Raw genomic sequence first — 17120 nt, forward strand, 5'->3', positions numbered from 1 at the left:
TAGTTGATAGTACACAATAGTAGGTGGATATTTTTCACTCTATAGGTTACGAGCGAGGATATTGGACTTTCATTTTACTTTATTATGTGGATAGTGTAGGTACCTACTTACAAATAATGATGAAACATTTGTTATGATTGAAAAAATTGCTTTCGAATGATGTAACTAGGTACAACAGCAATTGATCATAACTAGGTTTGTTGGTGGAATCGATGTTACTTAAGCCCTAAGATGATTTCTGAAGACGTAAGTATATAGGTACTAGGTACCTACTACCTACCTAATTTATAATCTACTAGCTTTTGTCCGCGACTTCGTCTGCGTGGAATAATGGCTTAGCAGAATTTTGGATTTTTGACTTAATGCTTTCTCCAAGATCTATTTTAAGACTGTATCGAAGTAGACAAGCTTTTGGCCTTGAAGGACAAAAATAAAATACTGTGGCAATTAAGAAAAATAAATCAACATTCTGTATCAAAGTTTTACCTCATTTTAAAAACCATTTAACTCATAATGTGTCATAAGAGCGGGCACAAATGTTAGGAGGATTTGTTGACTACTAACTGAAATATTTGGCTTCTCTCGAGTTCTGTCGTTATAATTGGCGTTCAATGTGAAGGATTTGGGGGGACGGCGGTATTTGTTTAGCAGTGGAAGTCTTCCAACTGTCTTCTGGATGATGATAATGTGGCTTAAAAGATCCTATCCGCTATAAGATATCCGGGTTAAAAATTATCCTACGTCCTTTCTCGAGTATCGAACTATGTCTATACGACATTTCATGCAAATCGAATCGAGTGGTTAAGACAATAAGGAGTCACAGAATTTTAACATCCCTGTTCCTGTTCCTGTAGAATTACGAAGATAAAAACTGTCCCACGTTCTTTCTCAAAAATCAAACTATGCCTGTTTATTTACTTTCATCAAAATCTATTCAGCCGTTTTCGCGTGGTGCGCACACAAATAAACAGACAAAAATTCTAAATAACTATTGGAACGTGTTGTTATCAATTTTGAAATAATTATTACTCGAATATCTTCTATGTACAGTACAGATTTTCGAACCTCTTCTACTTTATTATAAGAATACATAGATAGATTGTCTATATCTTTTAGAACTGTTGGAGATGCATTAGGCAGGTAAATACCTAAGTACCTTTGATCATGGGCGCAAGACACAACTATCGATTACGACAGTTTATGCACAGATTTAGATTCGATCTTCTATATTTTCATCTCAAGAAAAGAATATACATTTGACTAGTGTCGCTACTATGGAATTGTAGATTGCGCTTACCCGTCGACTACCATAGCTTTAATCAAATCGGACTAGTGTCTAACCAACCTAATAAAACGTATAATTAATTATTCTATATATTCATTTAGTTACATCATACATGACTACTCGTTATTATAATAGAATCTTGGCTGAAAACTCACTGAATCATCAATATCCCCGTAATGGTATTTTTCTTTAGAGATTTTCCATAATTCACACGCTTGACAGGCGACTTGCAGTGAGATTGGACTGGTTGGAGGATGCTGCTGCCCACCCCGTACCAAGTCACAGTTTTAGAGCCTATATAATTATCAAAGCAGTTTCAACACTCATACAGATGTTTACTACAAGCCAGCGGTACCTTTATCTTCAACACCCTTCATAGTTCCTATCATATTAACTTGTTTTCAAAGTAATTACTGGTGCATTTTATTCAATAATATTATGGGTCTATAAATCAGATCCAGGTCGAGATCGAACTTAGATCTTTTCTTCGACTAGAATTATAGATGCCTTTATTCAAAACTATGGTACGCGTGGTAGGCGAATACGAATGGTGATAAATTTAGAAAATAGCACTGGGCGCCGGCGCCTGCGATAGCTATCAGCGACATGAATCAGCGTCGTCGCATCGTCGACCACCCGGCACTCCGCCACCGCCGCGCCGCGCCGCCTGCGAGCCCGCGGCCTGCGCTGCGCCTACACTGCGCCCGCACCCTGCCCTAATATTTCTAATATCCATACAAGCCTTTCATTATTATTATTTAAATTGTATTACAATCTTTAACCAAAGTCAATAAAAACAAGTCATTATGAAAATCTTTTATTAAAAACAAAGGTACAAAACATTAGATCTTAAGTAATTTTAGTTGCTAAGGAAATTATTTTACTGATATGACATTAATTCATAATTTTATTGTATAATTGTAAGTACGTATTAATTACATAGCATTTGACGTGAAACGTGATGTTAAATTGGTGATGACCATCAATCATAATGTAATTTTAGTTAAGTACAGACCTTTCAGTTACATACACTTACTTTAAATTCGTATGCATTAAAAATATTAGGTAGGTTGGTACCTATTAATATTAAGGATATATCTATGTTCCTATTTCTGAAGGCTGTACAGTGGTCGCAGTGGATGTGCAATCGACTACAATGCTTCACTATACTAAGATTTAGATATACTCTAACAAAAGCATCCAAGACACGGAGAAAGCCTAAAAATATAATGTCAATTTCTTAACTTTAATTTTACTGCTATTAATAAGTCATAAAATGCCTCAGAGTCTACATGCACTACAGATCACAGACATGTTAAATTAAAATAAAATATAACTAATACTACTCTCCTCGGAGTAATTTATTTATTTGAAAACTTACTTTATTCAATTAACTTCTTGATTTTTATTTAACGATACGATCTGGTTACGCCAAAAAGTTATGAACATAAGGCCCGGGGCGCGCGAGGGCATCGTTCATTAATTTCCCTCTGTAAATATTGCCTCCATATTATGTGATTGTTTTACGATTTAATGCTCTCTCATTCGACCTCTTTCCAATTTAGGGATCCGTTTCAATACCAAACAATAATGTCGATCCATTTCATTGTAATTTGATTTAATTAAGTAAAAATATATTAGAAAGAGATTAGTAAATAATCGGTATGATCATTTCTTTCTATGATTAGGTTATACCGAGAATATTATTGTGTGATTAGATTATGCCGACGGCGTGAAAAAATAAAAGAAAGAGGCAAAATAAGGTAAAAAGCGACTTGCCGCCGACTTTAATGTGTAGGCAGAATTGATAAAACTACACAAAATATTAAAATACCATTACACTATAGCTCTCACTAACTTTGTAAAAAAAAAAATCTAATTAGCTATTGTACTATTTTTGCACTGTTTATTCTTATTACAATAACGACCAACGATCAAACGCAACTTTAAAAATAATGGTGAAAGCTTTCTACAAATACATATTCCACACATTTCGTCACGCCTGTCTCTCGTAGAGATAGGATACACAATGGAAAGCTAGAGGACATAATTAATTTGTATTTATTGTTAAAATAAAAAATGTAAATGATGAGAATGCAATCTTGTCATAATAACTTGATCTGCACTTAATAATTAACTTGATTCACACATAATTCTTAAAACAGCACCAACCTTTAAACCAATTCTTTAAAAATAAATCGGAAAATAGAATAATGGATTTAAAAATATTTTTAGTAAATTAATAAACTATTGAATCACAAGGAAATAAATGTACAGCAATAATAATATATAAGAAGGCCTCGATCTCGACGAGAAGTGTAACCGTAGGTACATGTAAACAAGTGGTCACGGGCTCTCTGCCGATGCTGTGAACATTTATCTGAATATCGCAAACTGTAATTATGAAACTTAACGTTCGAGGCGCGCTGTTACAATTAAACTAGCGGTGCCTTCACCAAATAATAAATTAACAAGATTATATCAACAACATTCATTGTAATTTTTCAAGGATTATTATGTGTGAGTTCATGCAGACCTTTACTAATGACTACGTACTGTGTAATGATCGAAAACGAATTCTTTGAAAGCAATTTAAGACTTGCTGTTCAACAGACAAATCTGTTTGGGAAATACATTAAAGCTCTTAACTATAATTCGAGATTTTTGTTTGGAACATATTATTATACAATTTTAATAACTTTTATTTGATTCTGTGAGAGATTCTATTTCAAATCATATCGTCATGCTTATCTTGAAATAATCCGCAAATTGTGTTGTACTGACGATATTTTCACATTAGACCGAAAGTTTCTGGAGACTATTTCGTTAAATTTTTCCTTGCATTTACAAGTTTCCCTATTTCATCATCTTTTATATCACTTTCATACTTATTATGTCCTTGTCCCACCACAAAAACGTTCTCTTTTTTTATATTGTCTAAAGTTATCATTTACCTTAGAACCCGCAATTAGCATAGCTGCTTCGATTATACTTTTATAATGTCAATTCCAGAGCTCTTCCACGAGACTTTAGTTGATTTATATAAGCAAGATACTTAAGCTGAGCTTTAACACTCAAAATCGTTAAGCTAATTTAAAGCCAAGTAAAACAAAACATATTGGGTTTATGCTACTCATCTCTCTATATATACTACACACTCTTATATTTAAGCTTAAAGTTTGTCTACAACGGAACATCAGAATTGTACTTTCGTCTAATAATTGTAGTGTTGATGTCAAGTGTAAAAAATGCTATACTATAACCACTAAAATACCAAACAAACATAACATTTATCACAAAAATATACATGACCTTTGCATAGAAAGAACATGTAACACATAGAAACAACAGTTTCATATCATGTTATGAAAATAAATTGTACATACTGTACAAGGTACATACAAGTGTCCTTGGAAGTTTGAATCAAATCGAAATGAGGCACAGAAATTGGCATTTTCAATGTAGTTCAAAATTGCGAGCAATTTCTGTATTCTTTTCTTGAACTTGATAAAAGATTGGAAATTAAATTTCCCATGCTCCTGTTCCATTTGATGTACATTGTAAACTTCCAGGAACAGTCTACATATTACTATTTCATGTACTAATTATAATTATTGCATTAACAATTATTAATAATATAAAAAAATTGGACGTACTTTACAATACTATCTTAACAAAGCGACATCTTGTTACGTCGTAAAGAACTAACTACAAAGCCATCTTGCTTGGCGCCTTTGTTTGTTCTGTGATTGCACACGTAATACTTGTATATATTTCAACAAAAGTCAAAAAATTAGTAACAAAAGTAAACTTAATAACTAATATAACTGGAATGAGTAGAAATGTAAAACAATTAGATATTATTATCACATGTTAGGAAACAGATGTCAATGAAGCTACCTCACAACTCTTCGTGCGTTTGTCGTAGTCCGGATAACGCGAGGAGGTCGTTGAAGGCTTTTTGTTTACGCACGTGATCAGCGCATTTCTTTACCAGTCGTAGAAACTCACGCACGTCGAAAGAATAGTTCGTGAACTTAGCGTGAGAACCGCCGCCAGGACCATGACCCTGCAAATAATTAATGTTCTTATAAACCATCATTACTACATATCTAGATCCCATCTGAACAGCCAATAAGCACATGTTATGAATATAAATCATGAGCTACTTTAACAATATTGAAATCAAAAGAATGTAATACACATTGTTCGAAAATACCCAATATTTATTAAATTAAAAATATCGGATATATGTATAAATCGGTATATAATTATTGGTAAATAATGGTTAATTTGTATAGGTAAGTACTTAAAATCAGCCAAAAGAATCCAAAACATGAAATCTCCTTCTAGATTAGGCAAAGTTGTATCACAAATAGCCATTGGATTTATTATAATTATCAGTAATACAAAGAGTCAATGAGTTACCTCATCCTGTTGGACAAGTTTAGTTTTATCTTCCCAAGTAACATATTTTAAACCTCGAAGCCTTGTTAGGTCCAAGTAACAGTTAGGATCCTCACAATTGTAACTGGAAAAAAAAATTCTATTAATTGACAATTGATGATGTATAGCCATTTAGAGTAAAATATACAAAATCTATTCTATTTATTAGTATTACACTTTTAAAATTGGTATTTGATTTCCTTACACTTCAAATACAGCTGCCCAATCAGGCAAGAAGAGCAAATGCGTTAGTCCAGCTCCATGCATGCCAATAAATACATCGGAGTTATGAGTAATTTCCAACTGCTTCAGAAATGGCACTGTTCTGTCATACACCACACGTTGTACTTCATAGCCTTCCACTTTACTTAAAGCATCAATAATTGCTCTTTCATTGAGTATGGAGCGATATGTGGTCCCTCTTGATAGGAGAGTTACTCTAACTTTGTCATTAGTCCGTGGCTGCAGTTTTATATTCAATGAATGGATTATGTGTCTTGAGAATGCATGGAACAAACCACTCCTTTCACAACCATATATCTGTAAAAATTAAGTCATATACTTGAATAACCTGATACAATAAAATTCATGCATAAAAGTCACATTCATTGTTTAACTATAACAAAAATCTTACCAAAGGAGTGTTGTAAAATAATCCAAAGATCATTCTAGGTAAGAGTGGCAACACAATATTTTTAAAGCACACAACTTTCCCTCTGAACTTTTTTAGATCCCAAATAGGATTGTCAGTGAATGCCTTAAATGTTTCTTTAAAAGCTGATTCATATGTAAATGTTTCCCACACCAATATGTGGTTATCCTTTGAGAATGTAGAAGGATGAGTTGAGTTCACATGTAGTGAGGCATACAAGTTGAAGAAGTCACAGAAATGGTGGTACATGTTAACAGCTGAAACAAAAATATTAACATTTCTATAAAATATGCTCACATTTCATGTGATAGTTCTACATACAAAATCAATCTCACAATTACATACTTGCATCCAATTTCATAATATATGTGGGTTTCTTTATTACTATGTCACACATCCCATCAGGTATTGGTCTCTGTGGTGTCTTAACAAAATGTATGAGTTCTGGAGCCCATGACTGTAAAGCACTCATGTGGTCTGCCTCCTTCTTCAATCTCTCTGAATAAAAATTACAGAAACCACCTGCAAATTAAAAAAAAACCAATAAAATTACTCTGAACTGTGTTACAGTAGAATACCAATTATCTGAATTAATCAAAACTAATTGTAATTTACTTCATATAAAATGCAACAAAAATAAAACATTATCCTATTAAGTAGGTATAAAAAAGAATATATCAATAACAACACTAAGAATGTGTAACGAAGTGAATTAATTGCACAGCATTACCTATTTGCCCAGGACCTAGAATATCAATCTTGTATCTCAAGTTGTCGCCACGACCAATAAGGCCTGTGAAATTTAACATCATGTTCCTGCCTCGGCAAAATCTGAAATTAGATTGTCAGTTTGTTATTAGCAGTTGTCATTAGCTAATTCAATAATATTTAATGAATACATTAAGAATTAAAAGTCAAAGGTTACCTTAAATATTTTGAGCATTCCAATGATGTGTCATCAGGATATGTTGCTTCACACATGACCATTAAATCATCTATTTGTTCTTTTACATATCCTGGAATTTGATAGAGACCAATATTACATGATATCACATTACTATCAAGAAACAAAGTAACAAATATTTTTTTCTAAATTTTAAATACCAGTCACTCTACAATATTTAGGTACAACATTCATAGATTGTGGGCATTCATTTACAAATAGACACACTTATTACTGAATACTGATCACACCAATAATGGAGACTACATTACAAATATTTTGTCATATTCTTAATTTTTATATTTTAAAATATAAAATAATACAGAATAATATTTATAGGAAAGGGGTTGATCGCCGCAGTACGTCCATGCCGCGATCAACTGAGACAATACAATAAGCAACTATCTCTAATCACTCTACTACATAATAAGTACTAACCAAAATCAGCTTGAGTGTAGAAAGTATCATACTGAGCCTCCTTCGTCTTCACCCAGCCTCGATGGTCACCAGGGCAAATAGGACGTACAGGGTACGAAACATCTCTTTTACAATTATGTTCATAGCCCCAACACCTGTTAGACTCTACCAATTCTTTGTAAGGACATTGTGGATCTGATAAACAAGCTTCAGCAACACTAGGGAAACTATTAAAAACATATGTTACATGTTCCGGTGGTACATTTAAATCGCCGATTCCGATGGAAGTAATACTATTTAATGATATTAGAATATAGAGAGAAAACAGAGGAAGCCACATATTCATAAGTTTCAGTTAGGTTTGCCTGTTTTTACACTACACAAAAGTTTTGAAAGTTTTCAACTTGAATGTTGACAAAAACTACATATAAAAAATTATAGAAAGAGAAACAAACTATACAACAGCCAACCATTGACAATGACAACCGACTAAGTGACAGTGACATCAGACATTCATTGACAAATTTTTTTTTTATAGAGTAGTGACATATCAATTAGTATAAGTCCAAGGTCCGAAATAAGAAATATTTATATAAACTTCATAACTACTTATTATATTAAAACATACTAACGAATCAAGGTACCCAAGTCTGATAAGTTTCGTATCTAACAATATCGTAAACATTGTATTCGTAAATATTTCTAACTTTGAAATCCATATTTCTACTTTGCACTTTCGGATTTTTTAAGTAAATGGGTGAAGATGATTGGATAAAGATAAAGGATTAACACTGTCCACGACACAGGAGAAAATCCGAATGTGGGGCAATGTTTTATTAAAAATAAAAAACTGTATTATTATAAAGTGATCTAAAAAGACTTGTTCCCGAAACAAGGAGAGAAAATGTTGCTGCTATAAAATAAGAGACGTTTTTGAATTGGTTTAATAGATGGCAGCATATACAAATACGTTTGGCGCCTTTTCCAGTTACAAAATTCCCGGCGGATGCCACCGCTACTACCACGTGAACACAACAGCAGTCCAATCAGCTGGTAAATCATAAAACCGCCCGCCCGCCTCTGTCTACTTACTCTTCCGTTGTTTAAAATTGGGCTTTTATGTGCAATGTTTATATCTTTATGATTATATTTCACTAACTTATTGTGTACTTAGTGTTATTATCAAGAAATTGTGTTACAAATATATACAGTATAATTTGATTTGATTTTTCTGACCTTCGAAGTTAACCCAAAACTAATGTCGCCATTTTGACCATACAAATCGAGTTTAGTAGGTATTGTTATTTTGTTTGGTCATCAACAAATGTTTAAATGCTACATTAGTGAATTACGTAAATGGACGTACATTTACGAAGAATACGGAGAAAATGTCTCAGACGAATAGTACTGTAAATTTTCTTATACATGACGCTAATGGTTAGTAGCCAAGCTATTTATCGTAAAGCTTATTATTTTTTACTACAAATCTTTGAATGTTTAGAAGTCTGCTAATAACTTTCCATGGTCATGCAATTTTAAAAATTTACAGTGTTTCCCAAGTAGAAACGACGCGCTCGGTTGGACAGTTTCCTTTTGTCAGTTAGTGGATTTGTAACTCTCCAATCTACAGTTCTTTCAATCTTTTCTAGATTGCTTGTGATATTTAGCGCTAAATGTTTGGATCAGTGTATTAGCTATCAGTAGCTTGCATCTCTTCGTGAATAAGATGACCGTGACACTAACGAATACAATGTTTTATTTTAGGGCATCCTCAGATGGTAAAAGTTGTTCAAAATTCAAGTAATCAGTCACTTGCTCAACTTAAAATTAAACCTAATCCTGTCAAAATTATAAAACTGCCAGCATCAGCTGAGGGAATCAATAAGGTATGTGGTGTAATGTTTCAATTCAGTCTTTGAGTCAATTTGTATCATTCTTTATTAATGTAACATACATACATATCTATAGAGATAACATGACATTATAATTTTAATAAACATTATATTTGATACCTTTGAGGTCTGGAGAGCCCTAAACATATTTATTTTTATATTAGATATTAGATTAGATACTTTATGTAATTTTAGTAATTTTATATTTTTCTAGTTAACTAAATTTGGAAAATTGGTACCCATTAGCATTTTTTGGTAAATACCTAACAACTCTTCATTTTTCAATATTCTGGCCAGACCTATGGCAAAATGGATATTATCATTGAATATAATTCTATAAACCTAAGTAGACCCTAACATTAATTAATTATAATAATAGGAGGCCAAGGTCAGAGCAATCTATAATGTAATCTAAAAACAGCCATTGATCACACTTTAATCATAATACATTTTATTTAACTGAACACTCACATTTAGGTGAATATCCCAGCTAACCAATGATGGTAAAATTGAGGCATGAACCGTTAATCATATGATATTATAATAGATGAATTCATAATATTATATTTGAATAATATTTTACACAACTATTATGACTCATTGACCATGTAGTATAAATGTGTCTTATTTTGATTGCAGACATCAGTGTACCGGGCAGTAAAGTTGACTGGAATCAAATGTGCATCAAGTAAGCTGATTTCTCCAGTATTGTAAATGTGTTTTTCTACTAAATGCTAAAAAGGCTTCTCTGTAGTATTTATATTTTTTGTGTAATGTATTGACACTTTCAATTTCCACATGATTATAAAAGCTAGTCAGCTTTCTTAAAGATGATTGATTGATTTTGATTAATCCCTTTGTTTTCAAGTCATTTTTCATGGAATAGAAAACAATGATTGTAGACACAATGTATATTAATAGGTTAGTTGTCTGATTCTTCATTTATTATTATTTTATTTCAGAGTTTTTACAAGTTGACAATTTACCAAACTTACAAACAATTAAGGTTGAACCTAAGGACCCTGAAGAAGAAAATCAGGTAAAATTAATCTTTATCAACATCCTGACTTTGATTAATTTAAATATGGTTCTTGAGCCTAGACATCTTCAGTTCATACTATTTGGTAGTAATGTTACAGTGAATATTGATAGTTATTAAATAGGGTTATGTTATACACTTTTGAGAAGAAGATAATCACAATGACTTTAGTCAAACATGACTTATCCTTATTTCCTCACCTTTTAAAACAGCAAATACATTTTAGAACTAGGTAAATTACCCATAGCTATACTAGCTATACCACTGATCCGGAGCTGCGGACTATCTAGCGGGTTTACCGGGGCTCCGGCTCGAAAAGCAGGAGAAGGAACGGGGTGGTTTTTAGTCAGTAAGAGTCTGACACTCCCTCTCGCCTCGCCCAAGGCGAGAAAAGTCATTGGATGACTTTCCCCCTCAAAAAAAAAAAAAAAAATACTAGCTATACCAACCTACACATTTTTACATATTTTATAGATAGCTAAGACCAATGATATCTTATTGTTTACAGGTACAACCAGAGTCATTGTCAGAACTGAAATATATACAGACTGTGCCAGACCTAAGTACTATACCAGCTAAATCTGATAATTTAGTAACCAGCACAAGTACAGTGAATAGTTTGTCTCCAGCCATGTCTCACGCTTCAAGAAGGAGACATGATTCTGATAATGATCCTCCAGCAGAGTAGTGAGTATTGAGAACCTGTTTGGTTTAGTCTTGTAGTCTAATTTCCTCTTTGTAATGTTTTGTTTAGTGGATATTGTTATCAATTTGATTAGTTAAGCTTGCTACGAAATCTAGCTGTTTGTGTCAATCAAATTGCTCTGATACATGCATATTCATATTATTATTATGCAAATATCTAAATTTTAATTATCTTAATTTTATTTTGTTTTAATTCTATGTATATTATTATTTATATTCATTGATAAATATCAATAAATATTTACTTGACTTTATTTCAGTTACATTGGTATAAATTTACTCTATACTATTTTAACTCTCTGTTATGTTTTCAGCACCACAAAGAGACGTAAGCATGCAGACAAAGTTGGCAAGGGATTAAGGCATTTTTCAATGAAAGTTTGTGAAAAAGTCAGAAATAAAGGCTTCACTTCATATAATGAAGTTGCAGATGAATTAGTGCTCGAATTTGCAGCAGGAATGCATGGTTCAGCAGATAGCCAAGTATGTATAAGATAGCAATAATTAATGTAGTTGTATTTTCGCAATTTGTTTCAAACATAGCTCTACACTAGTATTGTTTTCCTTGTGTTGAATTTACAAACAAATTCAATAGCAGCTGGTCACCCAGCCATTGACCCAACCATGCCGTTCATTAGCTATTATAGTTGCTCTAGAAAAGTTAATTGAAAATTTGATTCAGAGTAATTTTACATTGCAGCAATATGATCAAAAGAATATACGTAGAAGAGTATATGATGCATTAAATGTTTTAATGGCAATGAATATAATATCTAAAGAAAAGAAAGAAATCAGATGGCTTGGACTACCCACAAATAGTGTACAGGAATGTACTGCACTGGAGAAAGAAAAACAGTCTAAATTAGAGCAAATACAAAAGAAGACACAACAATTACAAGAACTAATATTACAGGTCAGTTTCATAATTATTATTGAGGATAATTTTAGATTTTCAATATTTTTATGGAATATTCTCGTATACGAGCAGATGGATCACCTGATGGTAAGCCATCGCAGTCGCCCATGGACACTTGAAACACCTGAGCCGTCACAAAGTCACAAGTGCATTGTCGGCCTTTTAGGAGTTGTTGGGGAATCGGGAATTTAAGGATTGTCTCCCATGTAATTTGGAAGGAAGATATATTTTTCATACATTCCCCTGTATATAATATTAACATTTAGTTTTTATTTTCCAGCATATTTCATTTAAGAGTTTAATAGAGAGGAATAAAGAAGCTGAGAGCAAAGGAGTGAAGCCATCTCCATCATCAGCTATCCATTTACCATTCATTGTTGTGAATACTAGTGATAAGGCTTTAATTGACTGCAGTATTTCTAATGATAAGTAAGTTATGTATAATATTACAATTTGGCACTATAAACTCACTTCAATGAAATGTACAAATGTCAATTCCACAATACTATAGTTAAACAATCAGGAATTGTGTTTATAATAATTATTATAAAGCATTTTTTATCATGTTTTCAGGACAGAATACATGTTCAACTTCAACAAAAGGTTCCAAATACATGATGACATTGATATTTTAAAAAGAATGGGTCTGCTATTTGGTAAGTGAGATAATTGTATAGACATTCAGATTAAAAGATAATAATTTGTTGTATTTTATATCAATACATATTTTATATGTTTCAGGTTTAGACAAAGGTGAATGTTCAGAAGAGGACATAGAAAAGGCAAAGAGTATGGTTCCTAAATCTCTAAAGACATATGTGGAACGTAAGTATCCATTATTCTAATATTATGCCTACATTATTTTATTATGTCCTAAACTCCCATATTCTTTATCCTCAGCAGCATTTGAAAATATTTTTTTTGAGGTTCCTGCAGACTCACCACACTATTTTCTGTTACACTAGCTACTCCTAAGCGGTTTCACCCGCTTTGCTCCTATTGATCGTAGCGTGATGTTAAAATTAAATAGCATATAGCCTCCAGGCTTTGAACTATCCAACATAAATTTGAACCAGTAATTCACATTTCATATTCAAACAAACTCTTCAGGTGTATAGATCAAAATATAGTCCTTTTATCCTCATGCCACACTATGAATGAACACACATTTTAAATTACGCCTAATGCCATATACCGGGCGCAATTTCAAACTCTGTCCTACCACTAAGGACATTTTCGATAAACTGAATAACCTTGTCCAACCTGGGTGTCAAACCCGAGACCCCTTGCCACCCAGTCACACTTGCGACCAACGAGGCAGTCTTCATAAATTATCTTCCATAATAATTACCTAACCAATAATTATGGATTCCATAAATTATCTTCTATAATAATTACCTAATCAATAATTATGGATTCATGTATTGATATTATAAAGTGCATTTCCCTCAATAATTGCCAACTCTTGTTATTTCATTTAAAAACCCTTTTTACAGAAATGGGCAGAGGAGTAATAACGAAATTGTCGACAATGCTGGAGGAAGGTGACCTTGAAGATGAAGGTGGCGAGGAGGACGACGCTATTGAGGGAGAGGCAGAAGCAGACGAGGAACAAGAAGAAGCGGAGGGTAACGAGTACAGCGACGACAGTAGCGATGTCGACGTGTAGCTAGCGATGCGTCATTCACGCCATGCTGCACCTTTATAACTATTTTGTTTATATTAACTAGGTGTTACTGTTGCATGTGGGCTAAGTTTATGTAATATGCCACACAAGTTCAAACATTATATTAGCTTAAACATATTTTGACACAATGTAATAATTTAATATTATATTTAAAACAATTCCAAAAATGCAATATGACTTTAAAGTTTAATAGTACCAATATTGTTTGTTATTATTCTTTCATTACCAGTATATCAGTTACTTAACATTTTATTTATGTGCTTCCCAACATTGTGTATCTTTGTGTAAAAGAAAACAGTATTAAGTGATGACTAGGAACTGAGAGATGAAACTAATTTTTTCTTCAGTTTTGCTAGTCTCCATTTGTTTATGATCTCAAGTGCTGTTTCATCTAAACACTTTTGTTTTTGTGAAAATATTTGAACATGATTACGCATTTGGCATATAATATGTCTGTGTATTTTGCTTTTGTAACAAATTGACGAATTTTGTTCATCAATTTATAAATTGTCTATGTATGTGAAACCAATATAATTAAATGTGAAGAGATGACATGGACATCTTTTGTTCTGTTATTTCTTGAGATTTTTATTTATAATGGAATTGTTTTAATGATAAGTAAAATAAATGTCAATAAAATACAATTTATTATTTTATTTATTAAAAAAACTTTTCATCTAAAATAAATTTAATAGGCATCTATTCACTTCAAATCATCATCATCAAATAAGTCTTCAAAATCTGAAAAGAAATAATTATATTTCATTAGAATCTATAAACACAATAGTTAGTTGAATTATGGTTCAGTGGTTGCTTAAGTTCAATCAATCTTGTATTATATTAACCTGTTGTCTGTCGGAACGCAGATCTATGCGAGACACAATTTGTTTTCTATTGTGCCTTATATACCGACATACAAGTGGTTAATTTGTATAGAGCTAGAAGTACCTAAGCAATATTTCTTCAATAATATTATGATTTGTATTTCATTCCACCCTATTATATTCCTATGAAAAGGTAATAGACTGGTAGACTATTAGAAATGATTTTAAAAGGACTCTTCTGACAAGCATGCATGATTAGACTGATGACTGTTGAAGAAGTTAAAGAGTTAGGGAATATTTGTAGCAATTGAACTCAATTGTTTCTGCCTACCCCCATGGGAGACAGAGTTCACACCCTGTCCGGTTATATGTCCGGTGTATGTATGTTTAAAGAACAACAGGCAATTTCTCAATAAATCAGCAACCACACGCCTTTTTCTGAATTTGGATAGGCAGAGGTGCACTTAATGGTTTGTAATGCCAGTAACAATATATACACCCACTTTTTACCCATTATGTTACAAGTCCCATTTAGTAGATGGTGAGATTAAAGATTTTTATTATAATAAATCAATGAATCGCATGGACAGTTAGATGTATATTATAAACAAAAAGTTATATTTTGTTAATTACATAGTTATACATAATTAACAATTATAATGTCTAATTATTTATTAAGTACATGATTATTGATTTTTGTATTATATTACAATCAGTAGTAAGGTAAGGTAGGTTAGTTAGGGTAGCTGCTAATTATATTTTTATTTGCAATAAATAATTTTTGTAGTTATGAAATGATAATGATTTAAAAAAGAAATTAATATTATAACACCCTGGCAAATTTCTAATAAGAATATATTTCAAACAAACCATTGAAAAAATCTGAATGAACTGCCTTTTCGTTTGCTGCCAGGTCCATAAGTAGATTTGAAGGGCCACCAGCCTGTTATGAAATACAAATGATTATTAGTGGTATAATATATGTAATTATAATAAATCTATAAATGACTGAGCAAAATATACAATAGGTAACATAGTGAATCAATGTATTACATTGCAAAAGCACCATAATATCTATATACACACACATAATCACAGGAAAGGCAAAACTTCCTTGAATATTTATTTCCTTAGAATACTTAGTTACTACAATTATTGATATTGAAGCCAAAAATACAACAACGACATATACATATATGCTATACATATTCTATTTGTCTGTATGTCCGGGCTAAACTAAAATTGATTGCATGTTAATATGTAGGATGTTGACCCGACCTGTTACCAATATTCATGCAAGATTAAGTATATCCATGCAGTACTTTTTGAGTTTACCCTGGACATACATACAAACATTTTGGCTCGATATCAATAGTAGATCACGCCCCAAGTTACTCTTAAAATATTCAATGTACAGTTTTGACTTGCCAATGAATTTATTATAGATAGGTATACACTTACTTCTTCTAAATCCATGTATGGTCCAACGCCTTCAGGAAACATTTCATCTGCCGCTACCGTCGGTTTCATCGCTATTTGTTTTTGAAAAATGTTTTATTAATTGTTTCAGGACTACAATAGTAATAATAACTATCAAAAAGAGTTCAACAATCATAGAAAACTTTGAAACGATAAATACATACTTATTAAATTTTGCGTCTTGGCTACCAACGAAGTCACAAACAAGGAGTTAAATAATTGAAAGAGAAGTCACAAACAACAAACAACCTGCAAGAAAGAGTTTAGTTTAAGGTAAAATTTGTGACAGACACAAGACACTTCAGACAGACGATGACCGACACTGACAATTGACATAAAAGTTAAAACTCATACTATGAGTAGTATACAATGTGATAGGAGTGGGACTTCTAACCCGTTAAGGCGTGAGTACGACATATAATTTTTTCGACAAAAAATTATAATATGGGGTGTTGAACCCCGAATTGAAAATATTGAAAAATAGCGATTTTTTCGGTAATAATAATTCCGAAATGATTTTTTTTCTCACCAAAACATTATTAAACATATGAAAAAAGTAATGAATTAGTTAGCCAAAGTTATTAGCTACCATTTGTCGTTTTTTTTTTTTTTGTTTTTTCGACCCTCGTTGATATCACATAAAGTACAAAAAAAATTAAAATAGCCATAATTTTTAGGGGGAGGAGGCCCAGTAGGGCTTCTATCCTCCATATTTTTTTTGTCGATAAAATTAGATGTAGTACTCAGCCTTAACGGGTTAGAAGTCTCACCCCTAATACATTGTATATGGGTCTGCAGACGGCGAGCAAGGGTAGCTCGCCGCCCGACCAGAACC

General features: G+C 32.3%; 3 protein-coding genes across 7 annotated transcripts; 1 reads left to right on the forward strand and 2 right to left on the reverse strand.

The window, feature by feature from the left end:
- Positions 1 to 2089: 2089 nt before the first annotated feature.
- Positions 2090 to 8241, reverse strand: LOC118273456 (EGF domain-specific O-linked N-acetylglucosamine transferase). Its single transcript, XM_035590434.2, has 8 exons — positions 7765 to 8241; positions 7309 to 7399; positions 7114 to 7214; positions 6729 to 6905; positions 6366 to 6640; positions 5937 to 6271; positions 5714 to 5816; positions 2090 to 5354 (listed from the first exon to the last, which is right to left on the reverse strand). The coding sequence occupies exons 1-8, from the start codon at positions 8087 to 8089 to the stop codon at positions 5187 to 5189; spliced, it is 1575 nt and encodes a 524-aa protein (XP_035446327.2). The 5' UTR covers positions 8090 to 8241; the 3' UTR covers positions 2090 to 5186.
- Positions 8242 to 8678: 437 nt separating this feature from the next.
- LOC118273425 (transcription factor Dp-1) lies at positions 8679 to 14626 on the forward strand. 5 transcript variants are annotated; one of them, XM_050699916.1, is made up of 11 exons: positions 8679 to 8796; positions 9508 to 9629; positions 10275 to 10323; positions 10598 to 10674; positions 11183 to 11361; positions 11694 to 11862; positions 12080 to 12292; positions 12576 to 12724; positions 12869 to 12951; positions 13037 to 13120; positions 13792 to 14626. In XM_050699916.1, the coding sequence occupies exons 1-11, from the start codon at positions 8694 to 8696 to the stop codon at positions 13962 to 13964; spliced, it is 1401 nt and encodes a 466-aa protein (XP_050555873.1). In that variant the 5' UTR covers positions 8679 to 8693; the 3' UTR covers positions 13965 to 14626. The 5 variants fall into 5 exon arrangements, with proteins under 5 accessions (XP_050555873.1, XP_035446287.2, XP_035446288.2 ...); XM_035590394.2 differs by having other exon boundaries at positions 8783 to 9180; XM_035590395.2 differs by lacking the exon at positions 8679 to 8796 and adding an exon at positions 8803 to 9038.
- Positions 14622 to 16621, reverse strand: LOC118273427 (COP9 signalosome complex subunit 9). Its single transcript, XM_035590397.2, has 4 exons — positions 16450 to 16621; positions 16268 to 16338; positions 15677 to 15749; positions 14622 to 14723 (listed from the first exon to the last, which is right to left on the reverse strand). Exons 2-4 carry the CDS (start codon positions 16334 to 16336, stop codon positions 14686 to 14688), a joined length of 180 nt encoding a protein of 59 aa, XP_035446290.1. The 5' UTR covers positions 16337 to 16338; positions 16450 to 16621; the 3' UTR covers positions 14622 to 14685.
- Positions 16622 to 17120: the final 499 nt, after the last annotated feature.

Source organism: Spodoptera frugiperda, chromosome 1, assembly GCF_023101765.2.
Source record: "Spodoptera frugiperda isolate SF20-4 chromosome 1, AGI-APGP_CSIRO_Sfru_2.0, whole genome shotgun sequence".
NCBI lineage: Eukaryota > Metazoa > Arthropoda > Insecta > Lepidoptera > Noctuidae > Spodoptera > Spodoptera frugiperda.

Bases quoted from the DNA above. Each gene is read 5' to 3' on its own strand.
- LOC118273456 (XM_035590434.2), bottom strand. From the start codon at position 8,089: ATGAATATGTGGCTTCCTCTGTTTTCTCTCTATATTCTAATATCATTA. The intron at 7,400-7,764 runs GTTAGTACTTAT...ATCAAATTCCAG, and splicing joins CTACACTCAAGCTGATTTTG to GATATGTAAAAGAACAAATA. The intron at 6,272-6,365 runs GTAAGATTTTTG...TAATTTTTACAG, and splicing joins TATTTTACAACACTCCTTTG to ATATATGGTTGTGAAAGGAG.
- LOC118273425 (XM_050699881.1), top strand. From the start codon at position 9,237: ATGTTTAGAAGTCTGCTAATAACTTTCCATGGTCATGCAATTTTAAAA. The intron at 9,343-9,507 runs GTTAGTGGATTT...GTTTTATTTTAG, and splicing joins TGGACAGTTTCCTTTTGTCA to GGCATCCTCAGATGGTAAAA. The intron at 9,630-10,274 runs GTATGTGGTGTA...TTTTGATTGCAG, and splicing joins CAGCTGAGGGAATCAATAAG to ACATCAGTGTACCGGGCAGT.
- LOC118273427 (XM_035590397.2), bottom strand. From the start codon at position 16,336: ATGAAACCGACGGTAGCGGCAGATGAAATGTTTCCTGAAGGCGTTGGA. The intron at 15,750-16,267 runs GTAAGTGTATAC...ATTTCATAACAG, and splicing joins CATACATGGATTTAGAAGAA to GCTGGTGGCCCTTCAAATCT. The intron at 14,724-15,676 runs GTTTGTTTGAAA...ATTTCTTTTCAG, and splicing joins TCATTCAGATTTTTTCAATG to ATTTTGAAGACTTATTTGAT.